This window comes from Gopherus flavomarginatus, chromosome 14, assembly GCF_025201925.1.
Source record: "Gopherus flavomarginatus isolate rGopFla2 chromosome 14, rGopFla2.mat.asm, whole genome shotgun sequence".
Classification (NCBI taxonomy): domain Eukaryota; kingdom Metazoa; phylum Chordata; order Testudines; family Testudinidae; genus Gopherus; species Gopherus flavomarginatus.
In genome coordinates this window covers 30,185,843-30,204,147 of record NC_066630.1, presented here as the reverse complement: position 1 = coordinate 30,204,147, position 18,305 = coordinate 30,185,843, and the positions used below count along the sequence as shown (strand labels likewise).

The window sequence follows — 18,305 nt, the reverse complement described above, 5'->3', positions numbered from 1 at the left end:
GGAGGGGGGAATGCTTGGGGCAGCAAAATCCCTGGAGCCAGCCCTGGGGACTAGTATACTGCCCAGCATGTTATTCAACTGCACATTCTGCATTCTACTTTTATGCAAAAGAGGCAGAAGACAAGCAAGCAAGCTGGTATCAGGGATTTACTCAAAAAAGCAGCTTCCAGGGTGTGTCACAGAGTCATTACAAATTCAGCCCAATCTCCTACACCTTCTACATCTACCATGATAATTGTTGTTGATAATGACGACACCGAGGCACCTCAAGATCCTGAAGTGTCTTCTGAATCAAAGATTAAATTATGTTCAGTATAGTTTTAATGTGAAGTGTATTTTTAGTGATCTGGGTGTACACCATGCACAGTGATATGTAGTGTCGTAAGATAACCTACTGTATAGAAAACTTCATACACCTAAGTGCTTCAAGAGACCAACCACTCTGCAGGGCAGTACTACTACTGGATTGGGGAGTACCTGTACCCTATTTTATACTTTATTCATTTTATTGTATTCTAGTTCCTTGACAATTAGTATTCCAATGGTAAAAAATATATAAAAATAATTCAGTTAACCAGAATATTCAATTAACCAGTACCGCCCATTTCCCCAACATGTCGGATACCAGAGCTTTTATTGTAGTTTACTTCCTACTTGACTGCTTAATCAGGACAAACAATGAAACACTTGAAGCTAGACTAAATAAATCTTATTTTCATAAACTGTTCTATTGCATTGGGAGTTTAATGTAGCACATTTCTTTACAGTAAAGTATAGCCTGAAGACTGCTGGACACCATTTTTTGTTCACCAGTTTATTCATTGTGGTTCAAATATTTTTCTTGATGCACAGTAAACAGGCTGTGCATTGAGGAGGGTCACAGCTGCCAATATGGCAAGATCAAATTGATTTTTTTTCGAGACCTCATCTATACTGGGAAAAGATATTATGCTTGAAACACGTTAAACAATGCGGTAAACACAATTTTGAATTAATGGACAAGGAAAGTCATGTTTAAAAATGCATCAACTGATGGTGGTTAACCATATTGTTTAATACAACTGTCCTTCATCCACACTGAAGGCAATTTTTTAACATCATGTTATCAAACATATTTTCTAATACTATTTTTTTTCTAGTACAGATACTGCCCCAAGCATTATTCTTATGGATACAGTATAACAGGTAAACGCTTTCTTCTGCAAAGTATGAAAGGTAACTGAAGAATCCAACAACCCTTACCCCTCACTTTTTCTTGGCCTGACTCACTCTCAAAATCCTCTAGTTAGACTCCATGGCACACAGGGACCTGTAACACCTGTAACACTGGTCACTCATATCCATCCCAACCTGTGCAAGACAGAACCTCAGTGTTTTTGGTGTGTTCTTGCCCCTAAAAAAGTGCGAGAGGAAGTTCATTATTTTTATAAAGTAAATTAGATTTTTTTTAAAGAAAAAAGGAACCAGAATCTCCTACACATAAGAAGCAATTCCATAGCATGACAATACTTCATGTCTAATTTTTTACACTTTGAATACGATCAAGAGGAAGGAACACATTAATGCACAGAGGGTATCACTGTGAACGTGGGATCGCAGGATTAAAAAGGCACGCAGGATGCAAAATTTTGTTGCAGTAGTTTGAGCTAGAAATTCCTGGTCACACAAAAAGAGATTACCTGTGCAAGGTCTCTGTCCCTCAACTGCAGGCAATCAGGTAAAGAGTTAGACTGCATGCTCTATCTTTTAATAGATTTGGGTTATTTCAGAGGCCACTGAGAGCACCTTTTCCCCCTACCAAAGAGATTCCCTATAACTAGAAGGCTTCAGCTCACTGAGTTCCTCTAATATGAGAGCAGATTAGATATCAAGGTAATAGGTGCCTTGTAAATACCTGAAATAGGTAAGTACTACATCAATATTTTTCAAAATCCCTCTCAATCCTAGTGGTACAGAGAAGCCCCACAAGTGTCTAACCTTACAGGGTAAAATTCACACATGGTAAAGAGGGCTAGCATACGGCAATCTTAATGACTTCATCTACATGGTAGATAGCCCGGGCCTACTATGCACAGGAATCTGTACTTCCTGCACACTGCAAAGAGAGTTTCTGTTAGGGTGGCAGAGAGAGACTACAAGGGGGTAGACTAGAGGACAAGCCAAGGAATCTGTAGTTAAAGAATTTCAGTGGCCCCAAAACCCACTACAATCGCACAAAGTGGTTATTCTAATTTACAAGTTGTAATAGTGGCTTAGGAGAGGGCCAGGGTCAGAGCCTTGTGTCTAGATGAGGACAGGGGATGGACTTCAATTTCCAACTCTCCTTTACTAAATCCACATAAAGCTTGCTTATTTCAAGTTCTATGGACCTGTCAGATACTGTTGTGATTTCAAGGTAAAATGCCGTGGAACTGCTTAGTTAATACAGTCTTCACTACGGTAATAAAACTCTCTCGGCACCAATTAAAACACCGCTCCCTCTCAAATACTCAGTAGTGAAGAAGAATCACCGTTCAGCCTTACGACTGCTCTTGTGCAGTAGCTCTTTTCAAGGAGTACAGACAGCAATAACCAAAATAAGACACGGAAACCCCACAGTTTAACATGTAGTTTTATTTTAAGCATCAAGCTAATAATCTTGAAGTAAATTAGTGTTTTATTGTGGGAGCTCCCCCAAAAAGTAAATTACAAGAGAGATGTATATGCATTCCTTAAGTAAATATATTTTCCTCCTTCCATGTTAAATAATTAAATGCAAAAGAAACCCGTGTTAAGATAATGCATTTAACACAACAAAGTAAGGAACTGAAAGTGTTATACAACAAACCGCATGCTCATCAGTCACTAAGCTCCTGAGGTTAAAAAACAAAACTTCCCTTACGGGCATGTCACTGCACAGTTGTCTGTTATGTAGACTTGCTCCTTCTTCTGAAATACTGGCCATCACTGGGAAACCACATAGCTGACTAAAGAGATCACAGGTCTGTTCGAGTATAGCACTGTTCGAGTATAGTATAGTTCCCAAATCAAGCCATCCTAATTTGCTTGACTACTTATAGTGTACACGCATCATATTTTTATGTCCAGACAAGTTAAAATTGGCATAGGATTTCCTTACTTTTCTGATTTAATTTCATAACAGTGCTGGAACGTAGGGTTTTTAACATTTAATTTATTTTCTCTCTTTTTAAAGAGGGGAAAAAAAGATTGCTTATGGCTAATAATGTTAATCAAAATTTTCAAACAAACAAAGATGCCTAAGGCTGATATGGTCAAAGGTAAATAGTGGCTGGGGAGAAGTAAATAGTGGTGCCTCCTACGAATCTGTACTGGCACCAGTGCAGTCCTACATATTCATAAATGATCTGGAAAAAGGGGTAAACAACAAGATGGCAAAATTGGAAGCCTATACAAACTTACTCAAGATAGTTAAATCCAAACCAGACTTCAAAGAGTTACCAGGGGATCTCATGAAACTGGGTGATTAGCAACAAAACAGCACATGAATTTAATGCTGATAAATGCAAAGTAGTAGGGATTATATTTTCTATGCACATTGGAAAACATAATCCCTACTACTGTTACCACTCAAGAAAGATCTTGGAGTCACTGTGGATAGTTCTCTGAAAATATCTGCTCAATGTGCAAAGGCAGTCAAAAAAAAAAAAAAAAAGCAGCTAATAGAAGGTTAGGAACCATTAGGAAAGGAATCAAAAGAAAAAAAAATATAACGATGCCACTATATCAATCCATAATAAACTCACAGCTCCAATACTGCATGCAGTTCTGGTCACCCCTTCTCCACAAAGATAAATTAGAACTGGAAAAGCTACAGATAAGGGCAACAAAAATGACAGAGTATGGAAAAGCTTCCATATGAGGAGAAACTAAAAGGACAGACTTCAGCTTGGAAAAGAGAGGGGATAGAATACAGGTCTACAAAATCATGAACGTGGAGGAAGTGAACAAAGGAGTATTATTTACTCCTTCACGTAACACAAGAACCAGGGATTATCAAATGAAATTAATAGGCAGCAGGTTTAAAAAGAACATAGGAAAGTACTTCTTTACCCAATGCACAATTGACTTGTGGAACTCATTGCCAGGGGATGTTGTGGAAGTCAAAACTATAATGAGGTTCAAAAACAAAACTAGGTAAGTTCATGGAGGATAGATCATCAATGACTATAAGCCAAGATGGTCAGGGATGCAATCCCATGCTCTGGGTGTCCCTAGCCCCTCACTGCCAGAAGCTGGAAGTGGACAACAGGGGATGGATTGTTCAATGATTGCTTGTTCTGTTCATTCCGTATGAAGCATCTGGCATTGGCCACTCCTGGATGACAGAACACTGGGCTAGATGGACCATTGGTCTGACCTAGTATGGCCATTCTTACGCTGACAATCAGCAGAGAATTAAAAGGATAGTAGTATTCTGAATGCCAATCACCATAGTTTTATGGAAAGTGAGTGTCAAACTTTTTTTTAAAGAGATCACAAGTTTGGTTTATCACGGTAACTGTGTTAACGCTACATGCCATTCTGATAACATTACATTATGCACAAAACCAATGCAGCACATATTCAATGGATTAAGAATTTGTTAACTAAAAGATTGCAAAAAAGTTACTGTAAATGGGGAATCATCATCCAAAGTGGGTGTTTCTACTAGAGTCTTGCAGGGATCTGTTCTCAGCCTTATACTAGTCAACATCTTGAATATAAAATATTATGGTAAAATCTGCAGAAGATACAAAACTTGATAAAGTGGTAAATGATAAGGACAGGTCAGTTACATAGACTGACTTGGACTGCGTGGTAAGGTGAACTCATTTGAACAACATATCTTTTAATATAGCCAAAAGTAAGGTCATACGTTTAAAAACCAAAGAATGTAGGTCACACTTATAAGATGGAGAACTGTATCCTGGAAAAACAGGGATTCTTAAAAGGACTTGAGAAGAAGGGTAAGGGATTATGGTAGGTAACCAGCTGAACATAAGCTCCCAGTGCAATGCTGTAGCTAAAGGAGCAAATAGGATTCTTGAATGTATAAGTAGGCAAATATCAAGTAGGATTAAGGAAGTGGTATCACTTGTATATATGGCATTAGTGAAACCATTACTGGAATGAAAAAGGATGTTAAATGTTCAAAAAAATGTTAAATTGGAAAGCTTTCAGAAGAGAGCTACAAGAATGATTTAAGGTGTGCAAAACATGCCTTATATGGAGAAATTAAAGCTCAATCTATAGTATATCCATGAGAAGGTGAAGAGGTGACTTGATCACAGTCTACAAGCAGCTATAGGAGGAAGGGATTTCTGATAGTACAGAGAAAGGCATGAGGAGATTAAACAGTTGCAAGCTGAACACAGTCCTAGATAAATTCAAACTAGAAATAAGAACACACAAAAAACCCAGTGACGATAATTAACTGTTGGAACAACATACATGGTGAGGCGGTGGTTCACCACCAGTAAGACTGAATATCTTTCTAAAAGGTATGCAGTAGCTCAAAGAGAACTTGTGGGCTTGATGCAGAAGTTATTGGGTGTGGTGTAGGCCTGTGTTATGCAGGAGTTCAGACTAGATCATAGTGGTCCCTTCTGACCTTACAAATCTGAGTTTAAATGGCTCACAGCCTTTCAAGATCACACCTCTGAGTTCAGTGGGGTGAGGTGAGTGAGTGCACACTTTTGGTGCTACAAGCTAGAAAGTGGCATTTTCTAAAACGTTGGGTTAACAGGACAGCATTGCACTGATTTACATGAATTCAGATCTTTCTTATCCTGGTTTTCTGTGTTTGTTTTACTGGAATGGATAACTTGAGAACTAGTAAATGTTTGAAATCACAAGAACAAAGAAGCTGACTAAAATCAAAGATGGAAGTGATTTTTACTCAGTAATTTTCATCGAACACGTATTTAACATAAGCACACAACTGACAAACAGGTGAAAATGAAGATCACTTTAAAAAAGACTCAACACAGCCACTCATTCAATTAAGAGCTAAGGAAGCTAATCCACTTCTCGTGTCCTCCACAGAAACTATCAGCAACAAAAGGCAATAACACAGGATTTAGCATTTCTGGTATTGAAAGGTTAGGTAAAACAAGGAGTTTTTTTCTTAGTTCTTCAGGCTTTTAACGAAGCAGCATTTTTTTCCATTCTCCTAAAATTCAACAAGCATTACAGCTTTAAGGACAGCTCCTTGTCTTTCTACTCACTCAACATAGTCAAATACTTACCTAGTAGGGAACATATACAACTCTGGCTACACTGCAGGTAGTAAAGTAAAAACCTGCATTATACTGTGAGAAAAATAGCCCCTCAGACTCTCAAAGCTATACTTCAATCTCTTTTATTAAAACTAAACTACATATAACTTCTTGAAGTGTATTTGTACCTAGTACACATCAGTAAATTCTTACCGCAGCAAAAATAAGATGTAGACCGCAGCAGTTACACATAAGGTTCTTAGTTCCAGGCCAATACTGTAGTAGTATTTCTAAAACTAATTCTGTATTAACCATTTTAGTACTTAAGAAAGCTAAATTAGAGAGATTTATCCATTTAGACAGGAGAATGAAATGTAAGTGTTCAGTGTAACAACCAATGTTTATATTTAGGGTTTGATTTTTTCTAGGGATATAGGCTGTAATTTCTTTTCAAGGATACAAGAGTTACTTTTTCTTTACTAATAAATGATCAACAACAGATCAGAGATTTTAGAGTTACCTGTGGACAAAGAATGAATACTTAACAACATGATTAAGTTCACTGGAGCAATTACGCCACACCCTCCCAAAAAAAGGGCTACATACCTGCCCTTGCAAGACTACACGATTTCTGTCTTGTAGATGCCGATTAGAAACTGAAGAATGCCAGGGATGCATCTGACTTTGAGACTGTGTCCGAGCATTATCGGATGACTGTGTTATTTGCTGTGGGGTAATATGGTGGTTTAGGTCATGGTCTAATATGTGGCTTGAAGTGTCCTGAACAAATGCTGAATCATCAAATTGGGGTAGGAGGTCTTCCTGAAGGAGGTCCTCCGGATCAAGTCCTGCAAATGGTTCAGCTTGAGACTCAACTTGATGAAGTAAGTTCTCATCCAAAGATGAAAAACCATTGCTTTCTATAGGATCACCAAAATGGCTTATCTGAGAAGCAGAACCCGTAGAGGCTGGAAAATTAATGTTCACAGGAGAGAGTTTTGAACTACTGAAGCTGCCCTGAGGATGTGCTGAATGCAACATTTGGAAACTATTTGAATTCAAAGGTGTGTTAGGATTCAAGAGGTGCTCGGAGGTTTCTTGCTTGGTCCCTGTTTGAGATGTAAAGGCATCACTTCCAGTATAATCAGATAAAGGTTGTGTTTGTTGGCTAGTAGAAAGAGCGGTAGAAGACTGTAGAAGGCTGGTAGGAGAAATGTGGCTATTAGAGTAAGAATATGGAGAAGTAAACTGCTGTGTATTATTAACTGAGCAAGGAGTCATAGCTGAAGATTGTCCATCAAAGTTTCCTTCTTGATTCCCACAAAAATGTATTGAAGCACTGGCATTCTGAGAAAACTGTTGAACAGAGAGAGGCTGCTGTGAAGTTGATGGATTAGCAATTTGAGGTGAATGGGTAACACTGACTCTGCGTGAAGCAGATACGTTAACCTCCATAAAGTTTTTTGGTGGATTCAGAGCGTCTTGCCCTGCATTGTTGTTGTTTCTGCTTTGTTGCGACTGTAGTGAGGCACACTGATGCTGTTGTTCGTTGGCCTGAAATAAGGCAAAGTCATGGTGTGCTACAAAACTTTTACTTTGCTGCATAGACTGAGAATGTCCTTGGTGAAAAGGGGACCCATTTTGATTTGGAACAGTTGTGGTAGTTTGATGACCCCACATAGGACTACCATCAGCCACATCAGGAAACATTCCATTGGATTGGTTTTGTGGATGGATTGGTGAGCAATTAAATTGAGAGCGTGGCGATAAAACACTGTCAGCTGGGCTGCTGAAAGCCTGATTGACTTGAAGTTTCAGTGAATCATACTGATTTAACTGCTCAAATTCGCTCATCTTTTGTTGAGTTTGAGTATCTTGCACATGGTTCAATGAGTCTATGTGCAAAGGCTCAAATTCTGCCCCCAAGTTCAATTCATCAACAAGTGAAACAGGTCCAGGTTGTACAAAAGCATCATCCGACAAACCTTCCAACGTCTCGCTAAAAAGGTTGGCATCATCAAAAAAATCCATCATAGGATCAGTCATCTTGATACGTCAACACTGCTTCGTCTCTGAACTCCAAATGGAGTCAATTTAGCCTCTCTGCAGTGAGCAGCAACAGATTACTTCCAGTGGTCACCACATTATCCAATACATGTCAACAGCCATTAGTGCTTCTGAAGAAATGTATGTCTTAAACTGTACAAATATCCTAGGGAAAAAAGAATAAGAGCAATGACTTTAAACTTACTTTTCTGAAGTTTTGTTTTATTTAGTTTTCACTTCCTCCTCCTCTTGGTATTAGTCTGTCAATTTTACTTTATATTTATATAAACAGAAGTGAGCAATTAGACTCATTTTGACTTTTAAAAAAACAAACTGTACAATTTTTAGAAGCGAACACATGCATAATATGCACAATTACTGCACGTATACATGCAAACTATGTGTAGGCAATTGTGAAAACCTGTTCCTTTGTATATAAATAAGAGGTGGGTAAACGGTAATTATTATTCAGCTGAACAGAACAAGTTACAAGAAACATTAAGTAATGTTTAGATTAATTTCATTAAAACCCACTTAACCAAGACACAGTAGAATCCACAAAGGCATAACTATTAAACAACTTTTACTGTATTTGGAATCAAAACTTTCTTTTCATGAGGTCAAATTCCCACTGAAATCAACAAATACAGAGCACAATCACCACTGGCAGGATAGAAGCAATAAAGAAAATCTTGGGGAGAGAGTATGTATATGCCATAGGAAAAAGAGCAACTCATCAAGCTTTAGAACAGAATTGGCTAGAAGTTAGTTGGCAAAACTGAGCTAGTCACAAGGCCCCTGAAATACAACGTATTTATATTTCTGTTCAACACAACATTCAATATGCAAGCTTCAATGAAAATATGTTCTATTACTGCTATAATGTGACAGTTTGACTTCCTAGATAATCAGAAAACTTAGTCTTCAAGAATCCTGAAGAAATCATTTTAAAATATGCATTGGTATTCTAACAGTCTTTCCTGTCTCATACACAACAAACACTAACATTCAGATGGAAGAAAAAATTTTAACTCTTGAAATCCACCATTGCTAAAACTTATCCATGCTCCTCCAAAGCTCTCTCCTCCAGTGACTGACTCCCTGGATATGACCTCTGCATAGCAAGTTTTGTGGTCTTCCTAGGGACATCCTAGAAGGTTGAAAATATTTTCCTTCTGGACAGAGCCCTATAGTGTGTGTCGGTATCAAAGAAGTCTGAACAGGAACTGATACCAAATACACGAAATGATGGAAATGAGCCATAAAAGGCTTCTCCCCCATTCATTCAAAACTGTATATGTATTTTATTTACTATTTAAATACGGCCTGTGAGTCAAATCAAGCCTGTCTAACATTTCTGTCTGGCTTCCTCTGCCCCCTCACGACCTCCAGGCCGCGAAAGGTTCCATGGCACAGCAGGGCACGCAGGCATGCTGCCTGCCTGCCGTGGCTCCATGCCACTCCCAGAAGCAGCCAGTTGCTGCTGGCATGTCTCTGCATGCCCCTGGTGGGGGTGGGCAGGGGGAGAGAGGAGAGAGACAGCTCCATGCGCTGCCCCTGCCCCCAGCACTGTTCTCACAGCTCCCATTGGCTGGAAACTGGCCAATGGGAGCTGCAGGGGCAGTGCTTGTGGGTGCAGGCAGCACAGAGACCCGCTGCATCCCTCTCTCCAAGGGGCACACAGAGACATGCCAGCAGCAGCCGGCCAGGAGCCGCCTGTGGTAAGCACCTTCCGGCCAAAGCCTGCACTTTGCACTCCCTCCCGCATCCCAACCCCAGTTCAGAACCCCCTCCTGCACCCAAACTCCCTCCCAGACCCCGCACGCCCTCCATTAATATAGTAGAAATGTGCAGCCCATGACGACTTACCAAAATTCATGGAGTGGCCCCCCTGTGAAAATTATTGCCCATCCGATTTAAAATCAGGTTATTTAAACTTCCAAGTTGCCAGAAATATTTGTCAATAATTGCAATTGCAGTCACTGTTCTGCTCTAATGCTGGTTAATCAGACAGATCTGTCCATTTGACAGGATTAAAAGCATGATAGACAATTCTGATGGTGTCATCAATATCAAACAGCTCTCTTTTAGTGATATGACAGCCAACATCTGGAGCCAGATCAAGACATATTTTGGAGTTTCCTTGATTTTGGAGTTTTTCTTTATCACAAAGTGATGCCAAGAAAGAATAAGTTGACATGCCTTCAAATTCTGATGTGTTCAATACATTAAAAATCGCTCTGCAGTGTTTTGAAGGACAAGAAGAAAATGAGGCAGTGCACCATTCTGCAAATTAAATTATGATTTTGAGGTGTTCAATGTTATAAACTGTTCAACCCACAATTATTTTGTAAATTAGGGTTTGTACTGCTACATGGACCTTACATATCTGAGGTACTTCACTATTTCTAGCTGGTCTACTTCTTTAGGCAATGTCAACATCAGCAAGCCCTAATCATGCATTTCCCCACATAAATAAAAAGAACATGCAAGGAACCAGAACATATTCAGAAAATAAGTGGAAAGGAAAAGGGAAATAAAGGTGGGACTATGTTCTCTTCATCATTTTAATCAGTTGTGCTTTGGAAGAAAAGCTAAATATACTTTCCTCTACCATAGGAGTCAGCAACCTTTAGAAGTGGTGTGCCAAGTCTTCATTTATTCACTCTGTTTAAGGTTTTGCGTGCCAGTAATATATATTTTAATGTTTTTAGAAGATGTCTTTCTCTAAGTCTATAATATATAACTAAACTATTTTTGTATGTAAAGTAAATAAGGATTTTAAAAGGTTTAAGAAGCTTCATTTAAAATAAATTAAAATGCAGAGCCCCCCGCACTGGTGGCCAGAAACCGGGCAGTGTGAGTGCCACTGAAAATCAGCTTGCAAGCTGCCTTCGGCACGTGTGCCATACGTTCCCTACCCCTGCTCTACCAGATTTCACATCACGTATACTAACAGAAAAATGTAGCACACACTTCAGTATTTTGAAGTGAAAAATTATGAAGATTGATGTTTCTCTTCATTTGTGATAAGCAAAATGTGTAATAAACAGCATATTTTTAAAAGCATTGCTAGTAGTCATATTTCCCACTTTAATAGGCATATAGCATCAAACAAATTGTATCATCCCCTTTGACCAAGGAGGAGTAGAAGACACTAAAGCAGGAGAACATAATCAAGTTTGATTAAGTATAACGTACAAGTACTGTAGCTAGTGGTAAATAGGTCTAGTTCAGAGGGGACCCATTAAATCAATGGGCAGGTTTACTATATTTTATTAGCTGTCTGTCCATCAAGGACTCTTATGTTTAAAAAAAAATAAAATCAGTTTTAAATGCCTGCACAAGTGAAAATGTTTTAAACGAAAATATATCCCTCTGATTTTCAATTATTATCTAGGCAAGTACTAAATTCCCCTTCAAAGGGAGGGAATGAAGAAAAAAAGTGAAGTCCATTGTTTACAAATGAATGTCAGACCACAGATCAGAGTGAAAATACAAAATATTGTAGTAAGTATTACTTGCACATACATAGTTCTTTTGTATTTCCACAAATCTCAAAAAACTATCTTTCATCAATTGGATGAGTGGGCACAAATTGTCCCCCCAGGTCACATACGTAGTTGACAGTTCTGATGTTCTCCACTTACACCAATATTTTGTCTACCTGAATGCTTAAACACTATGCACCTTTGAGGAAGAAATTGTGTAAGACTCCATGGTAGAGCCCACAAAAAGCTGTAACTGTAGTTAGATAAAGCTAGCCATGGTTTGTGCTAAATATATTAAAAAAAATCTACCATCCACCATGTAGTAGACCACAAGCTTAATATGAGTCAACAGTGTGATACTGTTGCAAAAAAAGCAAACGTGATTCTGGGATGCATTAACAGGTGTGTTGTAAACAAGACATGAGAAGTCATTCTTCCGCTTTACTCTGCGCTGGTCAGGCCTCAGCTGGAGTATTGTGTCCAGTTCCGGGCACCGCATTTCAAGAAAGATGTGGAGAAATTGGAGAGGGTGCAGAGAAGAGCAACAAGAATGATTAAAGGTCTTGAGAACATGACCTATGAAGGAAGGCTGAAGGAATTGGGTTTGTTTAGTTTGGAGAAGAGAAGACTGAGAGGGGACATGATAGCAGTTTTCAGGTATCTAAAAGGGTGTCATCAGGAGGAGGAAGAAAACTTGTTCACCCTAGCCTCCAATGATAGAACAAGAAGCAATGGGCTTAAACTGCAGCAAGGGAGATTTAGGTTGGACATTAGGAAAAAGTTCCTAACTGTCAGGGTAGTTAAACCCTGGAATAGATTGCCTAGGGAAGTTGTGGAATCTCCATCTCTGGAGATATTTAAGAGTAGGTTAGATAAATGTCTATTAGGGATGGTCTAGACAATATTTGGTCCTGCCATGAGGGCAGGGGACTGGACTCAATGACCTCTTGAGGTCCCTTCCAGTCCTTGAGTCTATGTTCAATTTAGCACAAATGCAAATTTGTTTGGAAAGTTTAATGATATTCTGCTTTGGAACACTACCATTCACACAAAGGCCTTGGCTACACTGGCGCTTTACAGCGCTGCAACTTTCTCGCTCAGGGGTGTGAAAAAAACACTCCCCTGAGCGCTGCAAGATACAGCGCTGTAAAGCGCCAGTGTAAACAGTGCCGCAGCGCTGGGAGCACAGCTCCCAGCGCTGCAAGCTAAAGCCCATGAGGATGTCGAGTACGTGCAGCGCTGGAAGAGCTCTCTCCCAGCGCTGGCGCTGTGACCACACTCGCACTTAAGTTTCAAGTGTAGCCATACCCTAAGACATTTTCCAAACTTGTTTTGGTGTCTGTGCTAACCAAACTGTTTTGCCAACCTTCTCCTGCTGTCAGAAACATGTGGCTACTGATATAACTGCAGCACTGTGTTAGCACTACTTAGCCTGTTTTAGCTGTCTGTCTCCCTCCCTGCTAACAAGGTAGTGAGTTAGGAAACACTGCCGACCTGTTACAGATAAATTACATGGAAATTGTAGAAGGAAGGAGTTTAGAAATCTAATCCTCATATTTAGGGCTGTATGCAAATAGAGATTAACAAATAGAGATTCTGCAAGATCAAGTAGGACGCAAGTTTCATAGCCAAGCAGCCCTCATGGAAGATGTCCTTCTAGCATAACCTCATATTAAACAGAGTAGGGAGCCCAGCCTTCAGCATGTCAAATGATTGAAACTGCAGTAATAGCTTGAACAGGCAGAATGTGTAAGATACAGTTAGAATGAATTGATACCTGTTCTTTTATCTCCAAGTTGCTTTACTTTAACTTTTTCTTCCATTTTGGCAAAACTATATGCTTACTGCACCATATGATCACTCAGTGTTTTGAAAGAAAACAACTTCCAGATGTAAGCCAACTTGAATTCGGTGAGGCTTCCAGATCAAATCTAATTTGCCACCCGTATGCATATTCAGACGTAAAATTTTGTGACAAAGTAAAATTTTATCTGGAAGCCTCACTGAATTCCATGACTTTATAGGTTTTAATTCTTATCCATAATGGTGCATTATTGCACAAGGTTTAACATTAATTTGAAGAAAAAACCCAAATCTTATCACAAGTTTCAGATAGCAAGGTACTTTTATAAAGTTGAGGTTTTTCTGTTTTGGACACTTAAACATTAATGAACTGCCTGTATGAAGCCACTGGTACAAGCGGTGACCAGGCAAGAAGATGAATACATTCTTGTTAGTTTTGTTTTTTGTTGTTTTTTTTAAAGAGATCATTACCTCTTACTAGCTAGTATAATGTACATTTGATAAATTCATCATTTCAGGTTTCTCTCAACTATGTTTCATTTTTTAAATCAAGAAGTGGCATTTTAATTCAAATTAATCTAAAATAGTTCCAGAATTTTTTTCAGTGTAAGCAATACAATACAAATACAATGAGCAATGTGTGTCCTGTTCTTACTTGATTTCTCTCACTTCTTGCAATCTCACAAGCTTGGTATTTAGGACTTAGTTCCATGGGGAAACTGACCAGCACAGCCATTCCAGAATAATTCTGAGTGGATACTCTGTTCTGAAACAAATGCAACTTTATTCCAGAATTACTCCACTTGGCCTAAAATGAATAACCAGGACACTATCTGCAATAACCCCTGTCTTTTCTCAGCTGAAACACGCTAGGATTCTATGATCGGACATCTTCAGTCATGACATCACACCTGAAATGTAATTTGTAAATTCTCTGTGACGGGAACCACCTCCCACCCTTACTTCTTTGTCTAAATCACTGGCCATTCAACAAAGTACCTAACCTTTAATCTATTCAGGTTTTAGTAATGCATGCGAGATCTACTTCAAATCAGAGATTAAACCCTCAGATTAAAAAAAAAAAAAAAAAAAAAAAAAAAAAAAGGCTCCTTCACATAGGCCCTGAAGTGAGCAGAAAAATGTCTTAGGTGGGGGTGGCGATGCCATAAATTTCTGCACAACTTGAGCTTCCATTTAAAATCAATTGAGTGTGTTAACCCTTAGTTGTCAAGAAAAACAAAACCACTACAAAATTTTCCCATTAAAAACAGAGTACAAAGCAATGCAGTGCTGTTCCTCTCAGCCTGTCCACAGTCCCTCTGCAGCACTTGGCCATATTTTCACTGCAGTTTAGGTTAGTTTTCACTGCTGATTTTCAGAACCATTTGAGCAGCAATAAAACTGGTAATGAGGAGGACAGTTTCAGTCTGCTGCTTGTAAAGAAAGCTGTGCGCAGTAAGAGGTGGCAAATATCAAAACAAAGCAGGAGGATCCAGACTAGACAAGTTGTGGTAAAGTAACATTTTTTCCACACGCATACCCCACAGAGAAGAGAAGGAAGGGCTAACACAGAGATAGGGTACACTTTCTTCATTACATCAGTCAAAGGGGTTAGTGGTTAGGATTCAAATGACTCATACCCCAACTAGTCAGAAGCTATGAAAAACTAGACATCCTAAGCAGGGTATATGGATGGCTGGAAATCTGGTGGGAAAACAGTGACTACCATTTTCCCAGCAGTTGTGGAAGCTTGGCTTTTTACCTGGCATTGCCCCTGATCAGTCTTTGGTTGGTACGTGTAGCTCTCTGATTTAAGTGTCCTGTAAATTCTGTAAGAAAGTGTGTGAGAAAGGATGGGATTAAGGATTAATGGAATGAATTAGCAAAGAAATAGACATAAAAGCTAGAGAGGTTGTTGGGGGAAGGCGCGGTGGCAGTAAATAGAATGAAGAGGAAAACAGTGGTGAAATATGGGGAAAAAGAAAAAGAAAAAAAAGAGAAAAGATGGGGGGAGGGGAGAATGAAAAAAGAGTGAAACCAAGAAGGAAAAGAGTGTAAAAAGGCAAGAGACAGGACGTTATGCTTTTAAACATTTATTAAATGGAAAGTTGATGGACAGCGTCACAATTAAATACAGGACACTATACAGACTATACAGGACACTATACAGACTACGGAGCAGTTAGATTTCTTTAACTGAAGAGGCAGTGGGTTTTGGGGACAAAGGAGCTATTATTCTTCCTGATTAGTAGGCTCAGTCCTTTGGCTAGTAGATGTCAAGTAAATATTCAGCTCAATATCCAAACACAATGTCATCACTTTTGTCTATTGTAAATAAATCACTGCTCCACACTGAGAGGGCAGATTGTTGAAAAGTACAACCACTTCCTGCCAGAAGTGATAAAACCTCAATCATCAGTGACTGCTTTCACGTGGAAATTTGAGACATCATCCACTTTAGGGTTAGTGTCCATTCAAAAGGCCAAAGAGGGTTAAAAAAAGAAAGCTCAGTTACGGACATGATGCAACAAAATTCAAAATGCTTGTAAAAGATGGGAGTTCGTTTATTTCTCTAAGACTATAAAAGATCACATTAAGGAAAAGTTTATATATTATACACAAAATACATATGCACCTTTACCTGTCTAGCAGGGAGGGAATTTCTTGACTCATTCTATTCTAATTGCAAAGAAATTTGACGCTGATTCATTCAACTCTTGAAAAGGTTTTTACAAAAAAAATGATTCTAGCTCTAAATTCAGAGAAAGCCTTTCTGCATATAGAAAAAAATTCATTTCATTGTGATGAGCAAATGTGGCAGTAGTGGAAACCAGGCGGAAAGCATGATAGCGGAAGAGCTGAAGTTGGGTGGGGGGAAAGAATAAAAAGTTCATTTTCTTAAGACTTAAGAATTGTCCTACAAAACAGCAGAAGAGACTTGCTTCTAACTGGGCAGAGGTTTGCCAAAGAAAGTGCAGAGGTATTCTTGTTATATCTTATTAAGTTAAATGACACATTTTCATGTGCTATGTACGTTCTTGATTACCAAATCCCTTTGTCCAGCGGTTCTCAACTGTGGTCCCCAGACCCTGGGAGTCAGAAGGCTATATCTAAGATTTCCACACAGGTCCACACCTCTATTAGAAATTTTTTAAGGGGTCTGCAAATGAATCAAGGTTGAGAACCACTGCCTTAGCCACTGGTTGGACAAAAAGTATACAATACCAGAGATGTAGACAATAGCAAAGATAAACCTAAATTATATGTGCAGGAATAAACTGACATTTTAAAAGCTTTTGTGGTTTTCTCTTGCATAATAGAACTAAATCCAGACATTCTCTCTCTAGGAACAGAGCTCATTCACATTCTTATTTTTTGTTATTTTCATCTTAGTTAAGGTTCTCTTCATTTGAAGAACTAGAATTTTAATGTAAAAGTTATTGCTCTTTTGTTTCCAGAGAAAAATTATGCTAACATGGACTGAAGGTTGAGTGTATATACAGGTATTGTACACTTACAAAAAAACAACCGGGATGGCATAACTGTCCCTGAAACATATTCTACACCATGGAAATTCAGAGTTAAAATGAAATCTTATGCTAAGATTTGTTAATATGTTGTTAATGTGTTACAGTACAGAAATGCAGTTAGGTTACCCCACTGCTAGATAAACTCTGCCCTGCTACACCACCATGCAATAACCATATATTATGACTAAAGCATTTTATCATCTGTAGTCAGACAGATTCAACTGATTTTTTCCCCCTTCATGGCATAATTACAGGGCAAAGTTAGGTTACTTGGTTATCCCACCTCTGCATTTCCATACTTTAAGACTAAATTGAAAATGTCCAGATATACATTAACACAGGTTTTTCTCCATTTATAATGCTTACTTTGGAATATTACATCATCCTTATATCACATATACGAAGATTAAGTGAATATACAATTTGTGCTTGGGAATTTACTTTTTAATTAAAAATTTCAGATATGAACACTGAATTCAAACTCCAAAAGAAAAATGTTTACCTGGGATATTTCCTGTAATATGAAGAATGGAAGAATCAACCTTAATGCTTTAAAATAAATTAAATTCATTAATTTAAGGAAAAAAAAAAAAAAGGTAACTTCTAGGAACATTCACCAGGATGCCGGGGCTGCTTTATGCTTCTATGGAGCAGCACAAAGCAGTCAGAGTGTGCTGGCTAGTTGAGATGGATTTACAACTCCCTGCAGCACAAAGCATACCCTGCACATCACACCCAACGTCACTGCTCCATCCTGCACTCCTCACAACCCCCTGTACTCTGAAGCCCTAGTTTTTCCCTTCTGCCCTATTTTCTCTGCTGACATCATCTGGTGCAACAGGTAGCTTTTTGACAGCAAAATTTAGGATTAATGATAAATGTCTGACATTCTTCATAACTTAGCTTCAGTCTGCAGAGACTGACAGATGATATCGTACTTCAGATAATTACACAAAAAATGGCCATTTGGAAAGAGGATACATCTTTTATTACTCTCAATGTGAGTAAAGCTAAGCTTCCCAAAACAGGGAAGATAGTGGCCCCTAATAGCAGAGAGGGCCACTATCTTTTCCGCTGAGTGCAGCTTGGCCTCAGTCCAACTGAGAAAAATCAGACATGGCAGCAATTTTAAGATGGCACTTCATGGAATTCTCTGTAGCAGATCATTTGTCAGCCTCTGCTGAACAAGAAACTTTTGGTTACGAAGAATATGGCAA

General features: G+C 38.7%; 1 protein-coding gene across 8 annotated transcripts in view; it reads right to left on the bottom strand.

The window, feature by feature from the left end:
• The window catches only part of CHD9 (chromodomain helicase DNA binding protein 9), a 202,578-nt gene that overhangs the window by 170,962 nt on the left and 13,311 nt on the right, over positions 1–18,305 (bottom strand). For 7 of the 8 annotated variants that reach the window (XM_050922495.1, XM_050922500.1, XM_050922499.1 and 4 more), the window contains one exon: positions 6,825–8,430. In XM_050922495.1, coding sequence (XP_050778452.1) covers positions 6,825–8,264 — 1,440 coding nt within the window. In that variant the 5' untranslated portion in view covers positions 8,265–8,430. Of the gene's footprint in view, positions 1–1,242; positions 1,318–6,824; positions 8,431–18,305 lie in introns of those variants that run through there. The other variant, XM_050922507.1, reaches the window with a different exon arrangement.